At 35.5% G+C, this 20,872-nt stretch overlaps 1 protein-coding gene across 1 annotated transcript in view; it reads left to right on the top strand.

Annotated features, from left to right (window-relative positions):
• Positions 1-20,872, top strand: part of AK7 (adenylate kinase 7) — a 119,938-nt gene that overhangs the window by 24,418 nt on the left and 74,648 nt on the right. The window contains exon 5 of the mRNA XM_021007319.2: positions 4,557-4,667. Coding sequence (XP_020862978.1) covers positions 4,557-4,667 — 111 coding nt within the window. The remainder of the gene's footprint in view (positions 1-4,556; positions 4,668-20,872) is intronic.

The following is a 20,872-nucleotide window of genomic DNA, read 5'->3' as shown; positions in this document are numbered from 1 at the left end:
ACTGATTCATAAACACCACTCATCTAGTGATACTATCTATTACAGTATATATGGTAGTATAGTATAAAGTAGTATATCGTAGTATAAAGTAGTGATACTATCTCTTATAGTATATATGGTAGTATAATAGTATATATAGTAGTATAATGGGAAAAGCTCTGGACTTGGAGTTAGAAGGCCTGAGGTCTAGTGCCAGGCCTGCCACTTAGTAGTTGTGTGACTTTGGGCATGTCATTCTATTTCTCTGAGACTGTATTTCCTCATCTTTAAAATACTGATGTTAATCTGTTACCTAATGCTGTCAGATTCTGATATCTGTTTTTAAAAGCCGTAACCAAATAAGGGCACACATTTGGTTTTGGAGTGTTCCTATTGACATGTGATTTTTAGAAAATAAGAATCATTATTTTTATATGCACTGATATACAAAACATTATGAAACTACTGACTTAATGCCTTTATAGAATCATGAATGTATTTATTAGAAGTAGCTGAAGACCTGCTGAGAATAGGTTCTCAATTCTGTGAGTTGGGATGAAGTCTTTCCACTGTGCCCTTCCACTGTGCCCTCTAGAATGCCTGTTCCATAGGCAATAAATTTCCCTTTATCCTAAATCTTTTCCTCTACCACTTCCTCCCATCTCCTAGTTATTCCTGAAATTTGGCTCCCCTCAGATGACATAGCTCCCTGTCTGTCCTTTCCAGTACTAACTGCACCTTTACTCCTCTTCAGCTCACAGGTCAAGGAGGGGTAGTTCTAATGCTCCTTGCTCCTCATTGCCACTTCCAGGTTCTCTCCTGAGCACTATCACTTAGTAACCTCTCTTCCTTTGAGGTTCATGCTATTCATCTCTACCACTCAATCAAAATCCTAGTAGCTGTTGTCTACATACCTCCATGTCATTCCCCTTCTTTCCACAATGAGTTTGGTACATGGCTCATAAAGTTTCTCTCCTCTTCAATTCCTGCCCAGATACTAGGAGACTTCAACATACGTATTGACTTTCCCTCAAACTCCTTAACCATTCAGTTTCTCAACCCACTCACTTCCCATGACATATTCCTCCATGCCACCTCAGCTGCACACAAAAATGGACATACCCTTGATATTGTCATAATCCGCAGTGTACTACCCATGTTCAGGAATTCTGAAATCCCTTTATCTGACCATATTCTCAGCCTTCAGTCACTCACACCATCCACCACTTTTGCTCCTGCTGCTCAGAAAAGGTAGAGAAAATCATGCAACTGTTCTAACCAGATCCATTACAGATTTTTTTACGTAACCTCAACTGGGCCTTCACTGATGCTAGACAAACCTACTAGACTTGCTCTTCAGCTCACTGTCCCACCCTCCAGACCTTTTCATCCCTCAAACTTATTATGGCTGTCCCTCCCCCTACTCTCTTAGTAAATCCTTCCCTCATCATTTCCAGAAAAAAATGGAAGCCATTTGCTGTGAGTTCCCTCTTCTCCCTTCTTCCTTATCACTCAGATTCCTTCTGTCCCTTTTTCCTCCTTCACCTCTGTTCCACATGATGAGGTGGGCTAACCCCTCTACCTACTTAAGCAATGCTATTGCATCCTGTCTCCTCCAACAGATTGCCTCCTCTACCATCCCCACTCTATCTCTTTTTTTCAGTCACTCTGTTTCTACTAGTTCCTTCACTACCGCTTATAGATGTGTCCATATCGCCCCCATCCTCAAAAAACTCTCACTTGATCCTTCCCTCCCCATCATCATCCTATATTTCTTCTGTCCTTTGTGGCTGAACTCTTTGAAGAGGCCATCTACACTAGGTTACTCCACTTCCTCTCCTCTTACTCTCTTCTTAACCCTTTACAGTCCAACTTCTGACCATTTGACTAAAAACTGCTCTCTTCAAAGTTGCTAGTGATCTCTTCATTGCCAAATCCATTGGCCTTTTCTCAATCCTTGTTCTCCTTGACCTCTCTCTAGCCATTGACTCTTGATCACCTCCTCCTTGATACCCTTTTCTCTCTAGGTTTTCAGAACATCACTCTCCTGGTTCTTTTCCTACTTATCTGACCACTCCTTCTCAGTCTCCTTTGCTGGATTTTCATCCAGATCTCACCCTCTAACCATTCTGGTTCTTCTTATCCCTCTATACTTCTTCACTTTGTGATCTCATCAGCTCCTGTGGATTTAATTACCATCTCTATGCTAATGATTCTCAGATTTACCTATCCTGCCCCAACCTCTCTGCTGACCTCCGATCTTACATCCCATGATGCCTTTCAGACATCTCAAACTGGATGCCCAGTAGACATCTTAAACAACATATCCAGAACTGAACTTTTAATCTTTCCCTCTAAACCCTCCTCCGCCTCCACTGTTACTGTAGAGGGCAGCACCATTCTCCTAGTCCCTCAGGCTGGTAACCTAGGTGTTATCCTCAGCTCCTCATTATCTCTCACCTCCTATATTCAATCTGTTGCCAAGGCCTGTGGATTTCATCTTTGTAACATCTCTCAAATATGCTTCCTTCTCTCCTCTAATGCTGTTACCACTCTAGGTGCAGAACCTCCCACCTGGACTATTGCAGTAACTTACTAGTGGGTTTGCCTGCCTCAGGTCTCTCCCCACTCCAGTCCATCTTCCATTCAGCCACAAAGTTAGACCTAAAGCACAGGTCTAACCATGTCAACCACCCACCCACCTACCCCTCAATAAATTCTGGTGGCTCCCAGTTGCCTCTAGGATCAAATACAAAATCTTTTGTTGATATTCAAAGGCCTTCATAACCTAGTTCCCTCCTACTTTTTCCAGTCTTCTTATATCTCATTCTCCACTAGTGATTCACTTCCTTGCTGTCAGCTGGATACTCTTGATCCAGTGACACTGGCCTCTTTGCTAACATTCCATCTAACTAACACTGTGCTAACACTTTGCTAGACATCCCACCTCTTGCCTCCGGGCATTTTCTCTGGCTCTCCTCCCTGCCTGGAACACTCTCTGCCGTCATCTCTGCCTACTGACTTCCCTGGCTTCCTTTAAGCCCCAACTAAAATCCTGTCTCTTACAGGAAGTCTTTTCTTCCCTCTCTTAATTATTTCCTGTTTATCCTGTATGTATTTGTTTGCATGTTGTTTCCCACATAAGATTTTAGTCTTCTTGAGGGCAGGAACTGTCTTTTGCCTCTTTTTTTATTGCCGGTGCCACAGTGCCTGGCACATAGTAGATGCTTATTAAATGTTTATTTTGATTATGGGAAGTATGCCAAAGACAATAAGGTAATAAAGTAGTATACTTTGATTGTTTGAGAACTATGTGTTCATAGGGTTATAGATTTAGAGTAGAAGGGATCTTAAAAATCATCAGTCCTCCCATTTTATAGATGAGGAAACTGAGACCTGGGTAAATGAAATGACTTTTCTCAAGATCTCAAGTCAGTGGCAGAGGTAGAATTCAAGCCCAGCTCCTGTGACTCCAGATCCAGTGCTGTTTGCACTACACCACTGATTTTAAGTACCAACCTTCCTGATTATTTGAAAATCCCACATTTCCAAAAGAGTTGAATCTTGAAGTCACACTATGGGGGACTGCCTGATCAAATAATAAATAGAGATAAGATTAGTATTCAGGGGAGATAAGGGTAGAGTAGGAATTTTACCTCCCAATTTAGAGATTTACATATAAGCCAGGGGTTAGGTGCCAACTGCAGGGATGGGGAACCTGTGGCCTCGAGACCACATGTGGACCTCTAGGTCCTCAAGTACAGCTGTTTGACTGGCAGGTTCCCAACTCCTGAACTTGAGGCCAAGTGATAGATAAATCAAGGACTAAAGAAAGGAAGGGGGCTTAGAATATATACTCACCTTCTCTCTCTAGTTTCTCCTCCGACTGAATTAGCTATATTAAATGCTTTTATCATAAAGTCTTTAAGTTCAGTTCATTACCAGGTACCATAACTAGGAGAGACATGGTAGGGAAAGTTAGCGTATACTTCTAACTCTGGCCTTACAAATTTGTATTGAGAAGAAAAGAGCATAATTTTTCCATTTTAGAATTTTATTAAAATATAAACATGAAATACAAAATATTAATATGAAATATGAAATTTTATATAAACATGAAACAAAATATTTTGTTTTAATAGAACTTATTTTATTATACATTGCATCTAATAAAATGCATTTATAAAAATTTAAATTTTATGAAAATATGAAAACATGACTAGATCATTTTTTTAAAAAATAAGATAATTTTAAGAATTTTAAAGTGAACAATAGATTTTTAAAACTTTGTGTGAGCTTAATAGGGTCCTATAGTAAGTAATCAGGTTGCAGCAGTTTTATTTAAGGGAACAAACTTTGGACTTAGAATCGTTCAAAAAGTAGGTTTAAATCACAGATTTGTTACTTTAATAGCTGTATGACCAACCTTAGGTAAGTCATTTAAAATGGGAATAATAATACCTTCTAGGATTGTTTTGAGAAAAACAGTTTTAAACATGTAAAGTACTAAATATAGCTATAGATATTTGGCATAAAACATGTAAGTGGTTCTAATATATAAAATTTTTGTTTTACAGGATGATCTTGAAATTCCCTTTAGCGAAGAGGATTATCGTAGGAGAAAACCTCATCCTAATTTTTTGGACCACATAAATGCTGAAAAATTGGTCCTAAAAACTGGAAAAAATGTAAGTCTTAAATCAAGAAGACTGTGGAGAGGAAGAAACGTTCTTTCTGGTATAGCATTTAAGTATTGTTAAATTTTTTTCCCCAACCTCAACTACTTTGTTTCAATCTAAGTTTTTTGGTTTTGTTACTTATTTATTTATTCATTCACTCATTTATTTCATTCATTCATTTGTTTATTTATTTATTACTAAATTTGATCTGGCACTTAAATCCTACATCAAGGGATACATGTTTTCTTATTATCTAGGTTCTTTTATGTAAAGAAAGGTACAGTTTGAAAGTAATATATTTCCATCCTACAGTTTTCAGTAAAACATAGTCCTAACATAGGGTTAGGAACTGGACCTATTATTTCTTTGGTTTAGGGAACTCCTGAGTGAGCTCTTGCTACTAATGCAAGTTGGCCCCTTCTCTGCAACTGAAAGTCTTAGGTAGCTTCCTAGAGCTGTGAAAGATTCAGTCACTTGTCCAAGTTCATGCAGCCAAGATGGGTCAGAGGCAGGACTAGAACCGAGGTTTTTCTGGCTTCAAGGTCAACTCTATCATTATGTCACACTATCTTTTGGTATTAACATACAGATTAACATATACAGGTATGGAAAATGAGAGCAAATGGTTCTTAGCAGTTCCTACCTACTGCTGAGCATCTGGTTCCTTGAAGAAATAAGCTCCCTTAATAAGTCCTAGACTTTGAGCACAGTAATTATTCCTCTTACTGAAATGGAAACGATGCAGGTAAAGGACTTGTCCTAATACTAATAAATATATACTCCCATCAAGGCCAAAAGCCCATGGTAACTAAGGAGTCTGCAGTTATTTTTCCTCTAAGAGATTCCCAGAAAAAATCACTTACTGGTCAGGAGTTGGGGGGGGGTGAGACATATGGTTTCCTATAAATTGAGGGGTCTTGCCTTTTCAGTAAACACTAGTAGTTCTGGTACCATTGGTCATCTCTTGCTCCTCTACTCACTTCTTACCATTCAATCTACTATGGGCCAGTAGAAACTTGTTCCCTTTTGTGCCTTCTCCCCTTCACAAAACTGAAGCTATCCAGTGCCTCAGGGATACCCTGGGATACATAACTTGCAGGTGATAGTGCTTATTACCCTCAACATATCTCCTATACACTGAGAGTATAGGCCTCCTAAACCTTAAAGGTGTAAAAGTGACTAATATACATGCTATATAATTTGTGATTCTTTATGCCAATGAATTGGTGATCTCATCAATAGTGAGTCACTAATCATTTATTAAGCTCCTGCTACATGCCAGATACTGTTCTGGGTGCTGAGGATACAGATCCAAAAAAAAAAAAAAAGGCAGTTCCTGTCCTCAAGGATCTTATAATCTAATGGGGAAAGAAACACACAAAAGGAAGCTGAAAAGCAGGGAGGTATCGGAGATGGGAAGGTACCTGTAACCAGCATTGGAAAAGTGCAGAGGAATGCAATCAGGTGGGAAATGAAGAGATAGCTGGCCTTGGCACCCTCCTTAAATGAAGGTTGGGTCTTGTTCCACCCTCCAAACAGAAGGTCAGAAGGTACTGATGAGGTGTGACTGCCAAGACTGATACAGTCTTACAAGATGATAAGTTTCTCTTAATTGGTACAAATTTCAACTTAACCATTTCTTCTCATCTTATGTGATTCTTATTCATGTTTTTCCATAGATCTTCCACTAAATTAAGGCCACTTATCAAAAGCAATTGAAATAAGGGCTCTTCAAGGTTAAGGAATCTAAAAATGAATAGGAGACTTAATTAGTTTCTTCTACCAATTCTAATTCTTTCATTTGGTGGCAAATGTCTTTCCATGTGAATGGTAATATGGTGACCCAGACTCTTCACCTTAATCGGGAAAAGGAAACCCATACACAAGACTTAGAGGTCCAGTGGATATTTATTAAAGGATATTCTGTACAGCCACCTGAGGTCTGAGGAGGGCTGGAGAAGAGAATGGGATGGTTTCCCAGCATTCATTTTGTATAGGAAAGGTCCAGTCCCTGATGTATGCTAAAGTACTTCCTCCTTTTGGGCATTTCTGTATGGTGCTGAGGAACATGGGTGTTATCTGCGACTTCTGTTTCCAGATCTTTGTTTTGGGATCTTTCAGCAAAGTAATTGGTTGATGAGGATGAGAATATGAAAGTAGAAGTTTCCCTGATTTACTCAAAGTTGGCAAATGGTGCCACGCTGAACATTTTATGAGGTTATTATGGAAAAGAGGAGAAGACTTTGGCTAGTTCAAGGGGTGGAAGGAAAAAATAAGGGATATAAAGAATGCTTTTTAAAAACTCAATTTTACTTTATTTTCTCTATTCATTCCCTTCTGCCTACTCCTCCCCTACCCACTGAGAAAGCAAGAAAAAAAAAACCTATTTCAAACATGTATAGTCAAGCAAAACAAATTCCTACATTAGCCACATTAAAAAAAAATAGCTTCAGTTTGCACTCTGAGGCCATCACCTCTCTGTCTGGAAATGGATAGCATGTTTCATTATGACTTCTCTGGAACTGTGGTTGGTTGCATTGTGTTGGTAAGAATTCCTAAGGCTTTCAAAAAAGTCATTTCTCTTTACAGTATGTTGCATAAATTGTTCTCCTGGTTTCAGCTCATTTCATTTTGTATCAGTTCATACAAATCTTCCTAGGCTTTCTAAAACTATCCCCTTCAGCATTTCTTATAGTACAATAGCAATACTTCATATACATATACTATAACTTGTTGAGCCAGTTATTGTTATTGAATTTTTACCTTGGCTGTGTTTTGTATTAATTTTGTGTTTCCTCCTTCCCTGCTTGTTAAAATACACTCGCCATACTTTAGGTGAGATTTTTTCATCCTTTCAACTGCTCAAGTTAAACAGTCAGAGGGGGGAGATTGTTGAGGGCTTGCACTGATGGGTTGGAGGATTTAGGTCAGGGTGGGTTGTTCCTGTTCCTGTCCATTATCTAAGAGCCACCTAAGTCAGAACGTAGGCTCTCCGACCTCTCCCAGGAGCTGTCTTTCCCTTGAGAAGATGAAGGATTTTCAACAGACCTTGAAAGATTACTGGGAAGCGAGGAGACGACTCCGGGGGAGACTCCCCCCAGTTACTGTTACTACGAGAAAAATTATTATTGATACTTGGCTTTTTCCACTCTGGCTTCTGTTCACACGAATGGTGTATAAAAACCCCAGCCCTCAGATCAATAAACGGAACTGGTTCTAAACCTGTTACCCACCTGGCCCGTGTATCTCTTTATCTCTCTCATACTCACCAGAAAGTAAACACTGTCAGGGACACAGGTGTCTGGGACATGACCCAGTGATAGCCACTATAGGTCTATATCCCAGAGAGGTCAATGAAAAGGGCAAAGGACCCACTGAGAGAAAATACAAGTAGGAGCTTCATGGTGGCAAAGAACTGGAAAGTAGATAATGGACAGGAACAGGAACAACCCACCCTGACCTAAATCCTCCAACCCATCAGTGCAAGCCCTCAACAATCTCCCCCCCTCTGACTGTTTAACTTGAGCAGTTGAAAGGATGAAAAAATCTCACCTAAAGTATGGCGAGTGTATTTTAACAAGCAGGGAAGGAGGAAACACAAAATTAATACAAAACACAGCCAAGGTAAAAATTCAATAACAAGCTTAATACATTCTTAAAAAGATTAAGTTGATCAATCCAATCTAACAATTTCTTTGCAATATCTTTAGGATCGTTTTCATTAATATGAGAATCAGCAATTTCATGTTGTATTTTGGATAGCTGGTTAATATCCCAGGTAATATTGTCAGAGTGCCATGCACCTTGGAACTTCTTTAATATTTGTTCAATAGTTACATTAGTAAAATTTGAATACACATATGGAGTTACACAGATAAATGAATAGCGATAATCACGTTTTAAATTGAAGTGCGTTTCTAATTGTTGTGTTTACCTAATGCAATTACTGATTGTTCTAAAAGATCCAATTCTTATTGCACCATAGTATCTATATAAATTTGATACTGTAAAATCATAGACCAATTGTTAGCATACTGAGCAGTTCAAAATTGGCAGTAATATCATGAAGGGTATTAATATTGAGGGTAATATTAGAATTGTGCTATGCCCTCAATAGGCGGGTACATCTCTTGTCTCATGAAGCATCATAGGGTAGCAGGGTAATGTAAATATATGAATATTTATAACCATATTGCAGTAACAACCTTGTTGTCAAGGGTTTCTAACTTATTTCCTAAATACAGTGCTGATTGATCTAATAAATTGACTTTATACAATATATCAATAGCTTCTTGTGCTTTAAGTACTAAACATTGCTAAGTAATATACAAATTATGCAGTTTAAATTTCAGATTGTAGCACAATAGATAAAACAGTAATAGATACAATAAAAGAAGCAACAATGATTAAACCAATAATAAGGAGACCAATAAATTGTTTTGATTGACTTAAGGAGGAATAATAATTTTAGGAGCATGTTTTCCAGAGTTCTAGAACTATTCATGTGAATGAAATATTAGTAGGGAAAATAACAAATGATTATTGTTTTACCAAAAGTACGATATAGTCATTATGATCAATTGTTTGAGAGTACAGTTGACACAAGTATCATTTCAATTCAAAAATAATATTAGATTGAATAAAATGTACATATCCAATAGACAAACTGGTATTAACAAATGATGTAACAAGGAACAGACATGATTCAATATTGTTGCTAAATTTTTGGAAAACATATAGGTGTCCTGAATGCTAGAGATCTGAGGGTAATCATAACGTTGACTTTGTCCTGGAGATAGGGATCTTCTTGTCTTCCAAATATACAGGTGTTATTAGTATATATATAGTCTCAATTTGTCCATATTTGTGATAGGTTGCAACCAGGGTAGAAAAGGAAAAATAAGTCCAGTGCTGAGCATTCTGTACATTACACAGTTGAGCAGAAAGTAAAGCTACTATTGCTAAAAATACAAGTTCAGGAGTCTTCCATCGCTCCATGAAAGGGAGCTTTCACTTGACTTCTATGTGGGAAGGCAACTCGTCACTGTAGATTGGCTCTATCTGTGCTTCCTCCGAATTCTCATACTCTGCATTCAAGCTGTGAGTTGTTATACATGCTCTGACATTTTTTCTGTGGTATCCAGGCAGATTTATCAAAGTTTTCTGAAAAAATATAAGCATACCCTCATCCCCTCGTTAGTAATAGATCTGGTAATGGATCCGGGCCTCTGGATGTTTTCAGGCTGCAGTGTACTCATCTTTGTTAATATTTAGAAAATTAATAGCCAATTGTAAAAATATAACCAATTATCAAAAATTAATAGCCAATTGTCGATAAGGGGTAATAGCCCAGATTCCCCCTTTTTTGTAAAAAAAAATTTAATATTTTTGTTTTTAATTACATAAAATGTTTGTGATTAGAGAAATGTAATAAAAAGAATAAATAGAAGAAAATGTTCAGTAACATACATAGGAGTATTATTTGTTTTAATTTGTGTAAGTACACTCAATAATTGTGAAGGCTTGTAAAATACGATTGATTACATGTTTAATTGTTCCACTTGTTTGAAAAGTGGTAAAAATGAAAGAAGAAAAAATATCAATTATAATGTGAATATAAGAAAGCTTTTCAAAAGAAGACATATAAGTTACATTAGATTATCAGTTATGTTTGGGAGAAAAGCCCTTTCATATATATATGAAACAGACAATTAAAAAATAATCATTATTCTTTATACAATGTTTGTAATACTGTAGGAGTTTATTTAAAAATGTCCCAAAATATTTTCTTCTCAATAGTTAAGGTGGTTGTATTGGCAGAATATAGTCAATAAAAAGCTCAATAAAAATTTAATAAAAAGTCAAGTGTTAGCAATTAATAACTTGTAAAAGTGTTGGGTAGAATTGTAATTAAGAATCAATAGTGGTATTACTTTTCAGTAAAAAGTCTAGACAAATTAAAATGTACTTGTATGTAGGTAATATAAATAAGGTAATAACATGAACAAAGTGAGTTTTGAAGTTGGTATAAAGGGGTATATAATTGTGTATTAGTAATATATTTTAACTTTGCAGTCTATATTTTGAGAGACATAAATAGATTATTTGCTAGTAGAAACAATATTAATAAGCTCAGCAAAATCCTGTTATATATTTGTATTTGATCCATTGGTGAACGCAGTGGGTGTTGAAGGAATGAGGTTAAATTTAACAATTTTTTGAAATATCCATGAATAATTAGTAAAAAAGGTTAGTATTTTGAGAGCTGGTTAGTGATTATCAATATCAATATGACCAGAAAAAATAATAATAGCAATTTGGCAGTCTTCTAAAGAGGAAACAAGAGTGTTTATTTTTTTCTTATTAAAGGTTGATGAATAACTGCAAATACATTTTCTGTAAGTTAAAAATTGTAGAGGACACTGGAGTACTAAGAATAGCACCTTGCACTTCTATAAAGAAATGTGGGTGAAATGAGTTTTAGGAATTTTTCTGTTTGACTAATTAAAGCTCATTTTTTGCTTTAAGAGTTAACATGCTAGGGGACTTTAAATAAGGATCTTCTCTTAATGTAAAAAAGAAATTACACAAATGTTCTGTAGTAATATGCTCTAGAAGTTTTTGAAAATCATTAAAATTAAATGCTGTTAAAGAATTAAGAGGTAAATGTACTTTTTGTGGCTTCACTGTTGTTTTGGTGACAATATGACCTAGGTAGGAGAATGAAGATTTTTCTTAAACTTTTTCCAGGGCTATAATAAGCCCAGAGTCTTGTAAAGCTAATTAAAGCTGAAATAATAAATGTGTGAGTTCACTTTAAATGGAACAGCTACAAAATACGTCACTATATAATGTATCATTTTTAGCTTTTTGTAACAGAATAGTAAAAAAGCAATCTTTTAAATCAATAACTATCAAAGGCTAGGAAGTCATAAAGCATCGTCAATTTTCCTGACTTCTTTTTAATAATAAAAACAGGTGAATTTTAAGGAACCCAAACAGATTTATTAGATTTCTTTTGTATTTTGTCAGTTTTATGCATAGGAAAAGCACAAACAGTGGGCAGGAGAAAATAACAGCTCTCATTAAATGTGAAATATTGTGCCCCACAAATTAAGGGGAATTAATTGAGTTTCAACTATGTTTTATTCTACTAGTTTAAATTCATCTTAAAATAATTGATTAGTGGTGATCTATTAGGCAGGCTGAAGCTAATTAATATCTTTTAAAAGTCATTTGAAAATTATTAAAAGTTATTAAGGAATCTTGACTAATTTGTAATATTTTGGTGATCTAATTGTAGACTGTGAACCAATATGTCTAAAGTTTAAAGTAAGCAAAGGGTGATTTCTTTTGTACCTTTTAAGGGGTAATTATAAATCTATGAGACTGAAAGGCTTGTTAAAACTTAGGCATTAATAAGGAGAGTTTGGTAGTAGTAGGATAACTGTAAAGTTTATCATCCATATAATAAATCATTTTTGTCTGGGAATATTTTTGCCTAACAGGTATAATAGTTTTATGAACAAAATTTTGGCCCCTGGTGGGAAACATTCTTTCTTAAAAGAATATAATAAGAAAACTTCAAATACTGATTTAATGGAGGCAACTATACTTAAATTTAAACTCAAAACAAAATTAGTTATATTCCTAAGAGTCTTTTACTTCAAACAGTGTTTCACTAATTATGCCTTAAAGGCAGATACAGTTAATTTTATTTTCATGGAAGTGTAATAAGCAATAAAGATTTACTAGGACTCACATATATAAGAAATTTTACTTAACATCCTTTCTTTCCCAAATTTGAACTTTTCTTGGTGAAAAAGCCAATTATTAGACATCATTTATATAAAGTTGCAATTTCTCAGTCAGTTAAATGAATTGTTTAAGAACTCAATAACATAAACAAATTCTTCTCTCAGAGCAGATGACCTTGCTCAGAGAGCTGATTGCTAAGAGCCTTGGCAAACTTACAAAGTGAAGGGAATTGCCTTGTGCCCCTCCTTTTCACTCATAAATAATTAAAAATTCTAGGTCTTAACTTTAAAACAGTGACTTCAAATAACTTAGTTAACAATTTGGTAATTTTCATAAAGGATATTTAAATTGTTTTAGCTCTAAGTTGTTTGTTAATCATAGGTAAAGATGGGAATACCTGATTTTCTAATTGACAGTTATAGAACATTGTAAAACAAGATTAACTGGACTTGATAAAATAATCTAGCTGGCTTTACACAGCTTTCCCACTATCTTTTAGTTCACATTTTAATAACATCCAAATTATTAAAAATTATTTGACATAACATAAAAATTTACCAATTTGAAGCAATACTATATTTTTAAAATTTGAAACTAACATATTACTAATTTGAATGAACTAAATTATCTTTTGATTGTGTTCCAATATTTAAAAACTTTTCTTTTTGATCTGAGGAGGAAAACTCACCCTCCTTTCTGGAGGAAAACTTGCCCTCCTTTTCTTCTCGTTCTTTCTCCCCCACCCCAACCTGGAATTCAAGAGAAAGGAAGAGAATATTTTTCAACAACTTATCTTGGATGATCTTTCAATCTTACAACGAAAGCTTTGGCCAGAGCTTTAGAATGCAAAAAAGAAAGAAAATTTTTTTTTTAGCAATTCTCCAAAAGGTTCCAAATCTTTTACTCTCAAATCATCTATTCCTGCTATTCATGCAAACAGATCATACTATTCTTTCTACCCATACTTTTCTTATTCCTATATGCTTAAACTTTCTTGCCTTTTATCAGTTATATAACCTAAATAATGAAGTACTTTTTCTCCCATTCTCTCCCCTATCCACCCGCTCCTGGGAATGCGGCTGGTATTAGGGAGGGGGAAGGGAGGAAGAAAAACAGCATTTCAGAGTCCAACTCTTTCTGCAAAGCTTGCAGCTTACACATATTATACACAGACAATTACAATCATTCATACCTCACAGACACCCACAGGAAAAAAAAATGACAGGAAGAATACAAAAGCGGGAAACTTGTCAGAAATCCCCTATACGAATCAAATAATATCCATTTTTATTTTATTTTATCTTTTCTTTTCATGGTATTATAGATGTTATGGAAACCAGGCAAAATCTTTCTTAAGGTTTTGATGTTTATAAGAGGCAAAGCAATCTGTAGTTTTATAGAGACCTCTCGTCCTGCAGCTTGAGCCTTTTTTACAGCTCAGGGCATGGAGAGTGTGGAGGGGGTGTTAAAACTTCAGCTACTTTATTACTTCATTTTTAATTTCTGTTTTGGTTAACGTTTCTGCAACTTTTTCCTCTTTGTAGTGGAACAAGAGGCTTCTTCCTTAATTACTTTTATGTCTAAAGACACTTCTTCTGGTTTTTGGAGACATATTTTAAGTATATTCCAAATTGTGAAAGTGGACACTGGAAAAGCACCAGGTCCGTATTCTTGAAGATAGTAATCACTTAATTGTTTACCTACTATTTCCCATTTTTCTATATTTATTATCCCTTCCTTGAAAACCCAAGGACAGTGTTGTTCCACTGAATCAAAAATTCAACCAGCTGTCCAAAAGTGATTAATAATCTCCTATTGCTAATCATTTTAACACTTTTAAAGGATATTTTCTGTCTCCTTTTTTCTGCTGAAGAGCTCTGCCCCATCTCAACTGCTTATATTTTCTTATGTTCTCCACTGATTATCTTTTCTTATGCTCTCAGTCAGCCCATGTACCTTCACCTTCACTGTAAATTGAATATAACAAGGTACTTAAATTCAAAATGAAAATAAAACTCACACACTGATCTGTTTTTCTAATATCCCGCTAAACCTGGTGAACTAAAACTACTTGGGAAGAAATTATCTCCCTTACCTTGCTTGCCAAACTTATGGTGTAAGGTGGTACCTCAGAGTTACTTTAATTTATATTTTTCTAAGTATTAGTGTTTTAGAACAGTTGTTCATACGGTTATCAATAGATTAGATTTTTTTTCTCTAAGAACTGCCTATTCATATCCTTTGACCATGGGGAATGGTTTTTATTCTTATAAATTTGGATCAATTCCATATATATCTTAGAAGGCAGATAACACTTAATGAAATATGTGCCAACTACCTAGCAAGTACCAGAAATATAGCCTTTGGGTTGCTCTCTCGAATGAGGAATAAAAAGCCTAGTAGAAATGTTTATAGTTTTTATTTTTGCCCTTCAGATTCTAGATGTGAAATGCTAACTCAGATTCCATAGAGTAGGAGAAATAAACTTCTAATACATAAAGATGTTAATAAGATAATAAAAGGTATTTATTAATATAGCTATATAAAAATTTTATGTGAATATGTATATTCTTTGTTTTTTTATTAATTTATTTTGAGTTATCAACAATCACCTCCATAAGCTTTTGAGTTTTAACCCTCATTCCCCACCTCCCTCCCCAAGATGGCACACAATCTGATACAGGCTACACATATACATTTCTATTAAACATATTTTCACAGTAGTGATGTTGTAAGTAAGAATTAGAAGCAATAGGAGGAACCACAAGAAAGAGAAAACAAAACAGAAGGAAAAAAAGAGCAAATAGTATGCTTCAATCTGCATGCAAACCCCACAGTTCTTTCTCTGGATGTGGGTAGCATTTTCCATCATGAGACTTTTGGAGATGTCTTAAATCCTTGCATTGCTGAGAAGAGCTAAGTCTATTAAAGTTAGTCAGTGTAAAGTAACGTGGCTGTTAATTTGTACAATGTTCTCCTGGTTCTGCTCACTTCACTCAGCATCAGTCTATAGAAGTCTTGCCAGGTTTTTCTGAAGTCTGCCTTCTCATCATTTCTTATAGCGTAGTAGTATTCCATTATATTCATATACCACAACTTGTTCAGCCATTTCCCAATGGATGGGCATCCCCTCAATTTCCAATTCTTTGCCACTACAAAAAGAGCTGCTATAAATATTTTTGTACATGTGGGTCCTTTTCCCATTTGTATGATCTCTTTGGGATACAGACCTAGAAGTCTGGGTCAAAAGGTATGCACATTTTTATAGCCCTTTGGGCATAGTTTCAAATTGTTCTCTAAAATGGTTGGATCACTTCACAACTCCACCAATAATGCCTTAGTGTTCCAATTTTCCCACATCTTCTCCAACATTTATCATTTTCCTGTTTTGTCATGTTGGCCAATCTGATAGGTGTGATGTGGTAGCTCAGAGTTGCTTTGATTTGCATTTCTCTAATCAATAGTGATTTAGAGCATTTTTTCATATGACTATAGATGGCTTCAATTTCTTCATTTGAGAACTGTCTGTTCATATCCTTTTACCATTTATCAATTGGGTAATGACTTGTATTCTTATAAATTTGACTTAGTTCTCTATATATTTTAGAAATGAGGCTCTTATTAGAGACACTGGTTATAAAAATTCTTTCCCAGTTTTCTGCTTCCCTCCTAATCTTGGTTGCATTGGCTTTGTTTGTGCAAAAACTTTTCAATTTAATGTAATCAAAATTATCCATTTTGTACTTCACAACTCCACCAGCAGTGCATTAGTGTCACAGTTTTTCCACATCATCTCCAACATTCATCATTTTCCTTTTTTATCGTATTACCTAATCTGATAGGTGTGATGTGGTACCTTAAAGTTGTTTTAACTTGCATTTCTCTAAACAAAAGTGATTTTGAGCAATTCTTCATATGCCTGTAGATAATTTTGATTTCTTCATCTGAAAATGGCCATGTTTCATATCCTTTTATTTATCGATTGGGGAATGGCTTGTATTCTTTTAAATTTGACTCAGTGCTCTATTTGAGAAATGAGGCCTATATCAGAGACATTTGCTGTAAAGATTGTTTCCCAGCTTTCTATGTTTCTTCTAATCTTGGTCGTACTGGTTTTTGTTTGTTGCAAAAGCTTTTTAATTTGATATAATCGAAATTATCTATTTTACATTTTGTAGTGTTCTCTATCTCTTGTTTGGTCATAAAGTCTTCTGTTCTCCATAAATCTGACAGGTAAACTATTCTTTGCTCTCCTAGTTTGCTTACAGTATCAGCCTTTATATCTAAATCATGAACCCATTTTGACTTTATTTTGGTATGTGGTATGAGATTTGGTCTATGCAAATGTGTATATTCTTTAGCACACAATATCTATTTATATTCTCAGAGTAAAGAATGATAGCACTTGCAATTACAAAATTCTAAGAAGTAAATATATTCTGTATACATAAGAAAGGGGTATAGACCTAAAGGGATCAGTGGAAATCACTGTAGCAATTAAAGATTTGTCATCCCCAATAATGTACATGGAGGAACCACCCAATAAATTAGGGGCCATCCTATAAGAATAATTTAGGATTGACCAACAAAATTATTAATGATGATGATATGCCACATCTTAATCTGACTGGGTACAATATAAAAATTGTTATTTAACATATATGCTAACTACGCACATAAGTCTTTCTCCTCTTCCCCAATTCATTTCCTCACCCCAAAAGCTAAGTATATAACTATACACACACTGTCCTACAATTCTAACTTCCCATTAGTCATTTCTGTCTTTATCCTGGTTATTTTTTTTCATCCAACCTTTATTCAGTCTCCAAGGGGAACCATCTTGAGGTTTCATATTTCAAAATATATAAATCATTTTGAGGTTATTGTATCACCTCTCACTGGCAAATCAATAGATGAACCAACTCCCTTTGCCTCCTACCTCTTAGATCATAGACCCTAAGCCTGTTTTTGATTCTTTTTTTTAATCAAATTTTAATGCTGATTGATTCGATATGAACATAGCAACAAAAGATCAGTAGCCCATGGTGAGTCAGAATAAAATGAAAAGGCATTTATTAAGATTTACTATGTGCCAAGCACTATGGTAATTGCTGGTAATAGTAGAAAAAGTGAGAGTCCCTGGTTTGAGAGAGTTCACATTGTTATTCAGGGAAACAACTCATATGTAAGAGTTAAGCTACAGAGAGAATAGAAAGGCTTGATGGTCCTTAGAGGGTACCAGCCAGGGTGATGACATTGGGTACGAGTTGCCATGTCCACCCCTGTTCTGAGCCAGGCCTGACTTAGACTCAGGACTAGAATGAAATGACACACTCATAGATCATCTAACATTTATTTAACAAAAGGAGGCTTACCTAGGAGGACCTTGGAAAGGATATATTTCATAAAGATATAGCATTGATTCACTTTACTCAGCTCTTCTACCTCCTCATTTACCACAGTGGCATGCCTAGTGTAATTCTGGGCAACCTCTCTGAACCTCAGTTTCTTCATCTTAAAAACAGTACTTACCTCATAGGAGTCATTTGAGACTCAAATGAGATACTATATGCAAAATGTTTTTCAAACCTTGAAGTACTATATAAATGTCAATTATTATTATTAAACAGTCTCACTGTTAATAAGGCAGCATTTTGTCTGTGTAGAATACAGCACTGGGAAGACAGTTGTTGTTTAGAAGGTCTCCGTTCATGCCTACAAGGACACATGACTGATTTCTTTTTTCCACATGAATTAAGAGTGAAGCTAACAAATTTAGAACAGTAGTTAGAAGGTGACACCAAGTGGTTTGAGAGGATATTACAAGTAATAAAAAAAACCCTATGGAATAGATTTAGGTAATTTAATAAAACTGATGAAACTTATTTAATAAAATCATATCATGGACTCCTGTCTCAAGAAACAAACAAAAAACTCCTAATCTTTTTTAATATCATTATTCTGCTAGTGAGGCTATATGGCTATAAATCATGAAAGAACACAGGCTCTAAAGAAGCAGAATTTCAGGTGACCCAAAAGGCAATCGAGAGATGAAAGGATGAGTTGGCTACAGCATATTGTTGACAATGATTCACCCATAAGAAGTAACATAGAAGATCATGAAATTATAAATCTAGAGTTGGAAGGGACCTCAGAAACCCTCTAATTCAACCCCTTCATTTTACTGATGAGGAAACTAAGACCTAAGAAGGCCAAGTGACTTGCCCAAGGTTACACAGATGTCAGTGTGTCAGATGTGTCAGATGAATGAAATGAACCCAGATTCCTCTCACCCCAAAGCCAGTGCTCTTTCCAAAGTTCTATGCAGCCCCTAAGAAATGAACATTTAGGAAAGAAGGTGGATTCGTCATATATTGAAAGCAAAGTATAACAGATGGACAGTCAGTGTCGCACCAATATCCCTGTGATATCAAAACATCTAGAAGAAGCCCTCTGATATGTTTAGCCCTCTTGAGGAATTATAAGAAAATGTGGATGGGTTGCAAAAGATGAAAAGGCATGGGCGTATTGTGATCTTTGCCATTAGAGAGAATACTCACTTCAATAAATCATGTATCTATGAAATATTGAAGCATATGACTTAATTGTCACTTAAAAAGAACTATAGCAACCCTCCTAAGTGTTACTCCTAGTGAGCTGCCACTTAGAAGTCAAGGGTTCACTGACTAAGGAGGTTTCTAGACTCTTGATTTCCTCACCAAGGCAACTGTTTTATATTGATTATACTTCTTTAAGAAATGGGAATAACATGCCTGGTATTTTGTCCATTTCTTTTTTTTTTTTTTGCCATCAGCAGCATAAATAGGTCAGGTTAGAGTTATCTCAGTTTTCTGCCATGTCCCTTTTTTTTCTGTCCCCTGATTTAGTATTAATTTTGATCCTCGCTCTAATAAGTCAATAGCCTAACTGTAGTACATAGATGGCTAATTTTCAAATGATTCCAACAGTGATAACCATTTGTTTCCTATCTTTCACAAATATAATCAAGTTCATTTTGTTATTTAGAGCTCTTCTTATGTAGTGCATTCCAACTTTCTTTTCTAAGTATATATTCATGATATGTAATCATAGGGCTTCTGTGTAATCTATAAGCTTTTGACATCTCTCATTCAAATCATGGTTTCCGTGTATTTTCTTTTTTTGTTGTTATTCTTCCCATACCCATCCTTGTTTGGAAGTCACTGAGAATTTAACTATATGCTAATTTCATTGGGAGGATCTTACTGAGTTTTTCGTAGAATTTCTTTATGTTCTCATTCTCTGCAATATTTGTTAATGTGTAAGCTTCAGTAATTTTCATTAATCATTTTTTGTAAATTTTTATCACAAGCATGGCAATAGGAAATGACCTAACGTACCATGAAATGATGTTTCTTTTTAACTGTGAGTACATGATAAAACTAACTTCTCTCCAAGGACAACCTTTGCACTGTTCTTCATTTAATTGCAACTTCTTTTTGTTTTCTGGTTCTGTTTTTCTTAGGAATGTCAAGATTGCTATAATCCAATTCCTCTGGTATTGGTCACTGGAAAAGAATCTCACATTTAGCATACCAGGAGCAAAGTTAATATTTACATATAGTTTCTGCCACTGTCGTTGAAAAACTGGAAGGTGGCCCCATAGAGTACTATTTTAGACTTCTCTTTGTTTCATGAGTTGTCACAGCCATAGAATTCACCACAAAGTGGTCAGTCTGCTGATAATAAACCTCTGTGTTCTTAGCTTGGCTGGTCTCTATAGTTCAGGGACACCCAAAGGAGAATAAAGAGGTAGTTAGGTGCTGTAGTAGATAGAGCACTGGGCCTGGAGACGGGAAGATCTGAGTTCAAATCCATCCTCAAACACTTACTAGCCGTGTAACTCTGGACAAGTCACTTCACCCGCATCTACCTTGCTTTCCTCATCTGTAAAATTGGAAATAATAATAGCACCTAACTCCCAAAGTTGTGAGGTTAAAATCAGATCTGTAAAATGTATTGCAAACCTTAAAGCACTATATAAATGCTAGCTATTATTATTTATTATTATTATTGTTATTTTTATTAGAGAGGTATTTGGTGAATATGAGTGGGCTACAATACATTGTAACCAAAGAATTACATGAGAAGTAGCACAAAGGATAGCATCAAAGACATACCTGATGAGAAAAGAATGTGGGCCAGTTACGTAGTAAAAGGATGAGATAGCCGCTATCTGTCCCATATGCTCTGTTGGTTTCCATGCAATGTCAAGACATCTAGAAGAAGGCTCTGGACACACTGTGTTGACCCTCTAGAAAAGATTTATGGGAGAAAATAGATAAGACCTCACAGTGTTGATATGATAGGAGTGATGCTTAAATGTATGGATAGGGCTTCAGTGGTAGACAGGTGAGCAGCAAGATGCTGGAGTGATTGTTTTCTTTCAAGCTCTCCAACCTCAAAACCTTAAAAAC

The sequence above is a fragment of the Phascolarctos cinereus genome, unplaced genomic scaffold (assembly GCF_003287225.1).
Source record: "Phascolarctos cinereus isolate Bilbo 61053 unplaced genomic scaffold, phaCin_HiC Scaffold_2;HRSCAF=192, whole genome shotgun sequence".
Lineage (NCBI taxonomy): Eukaryota > Metazoa > Chordata > Mammalia > Diprotodontia > Phascolarctidae > Phascolarctos > Phascolarctos cinereus.
This window is presented reverse-complemented; position numbering and strand designations above follow the sequence as displayed.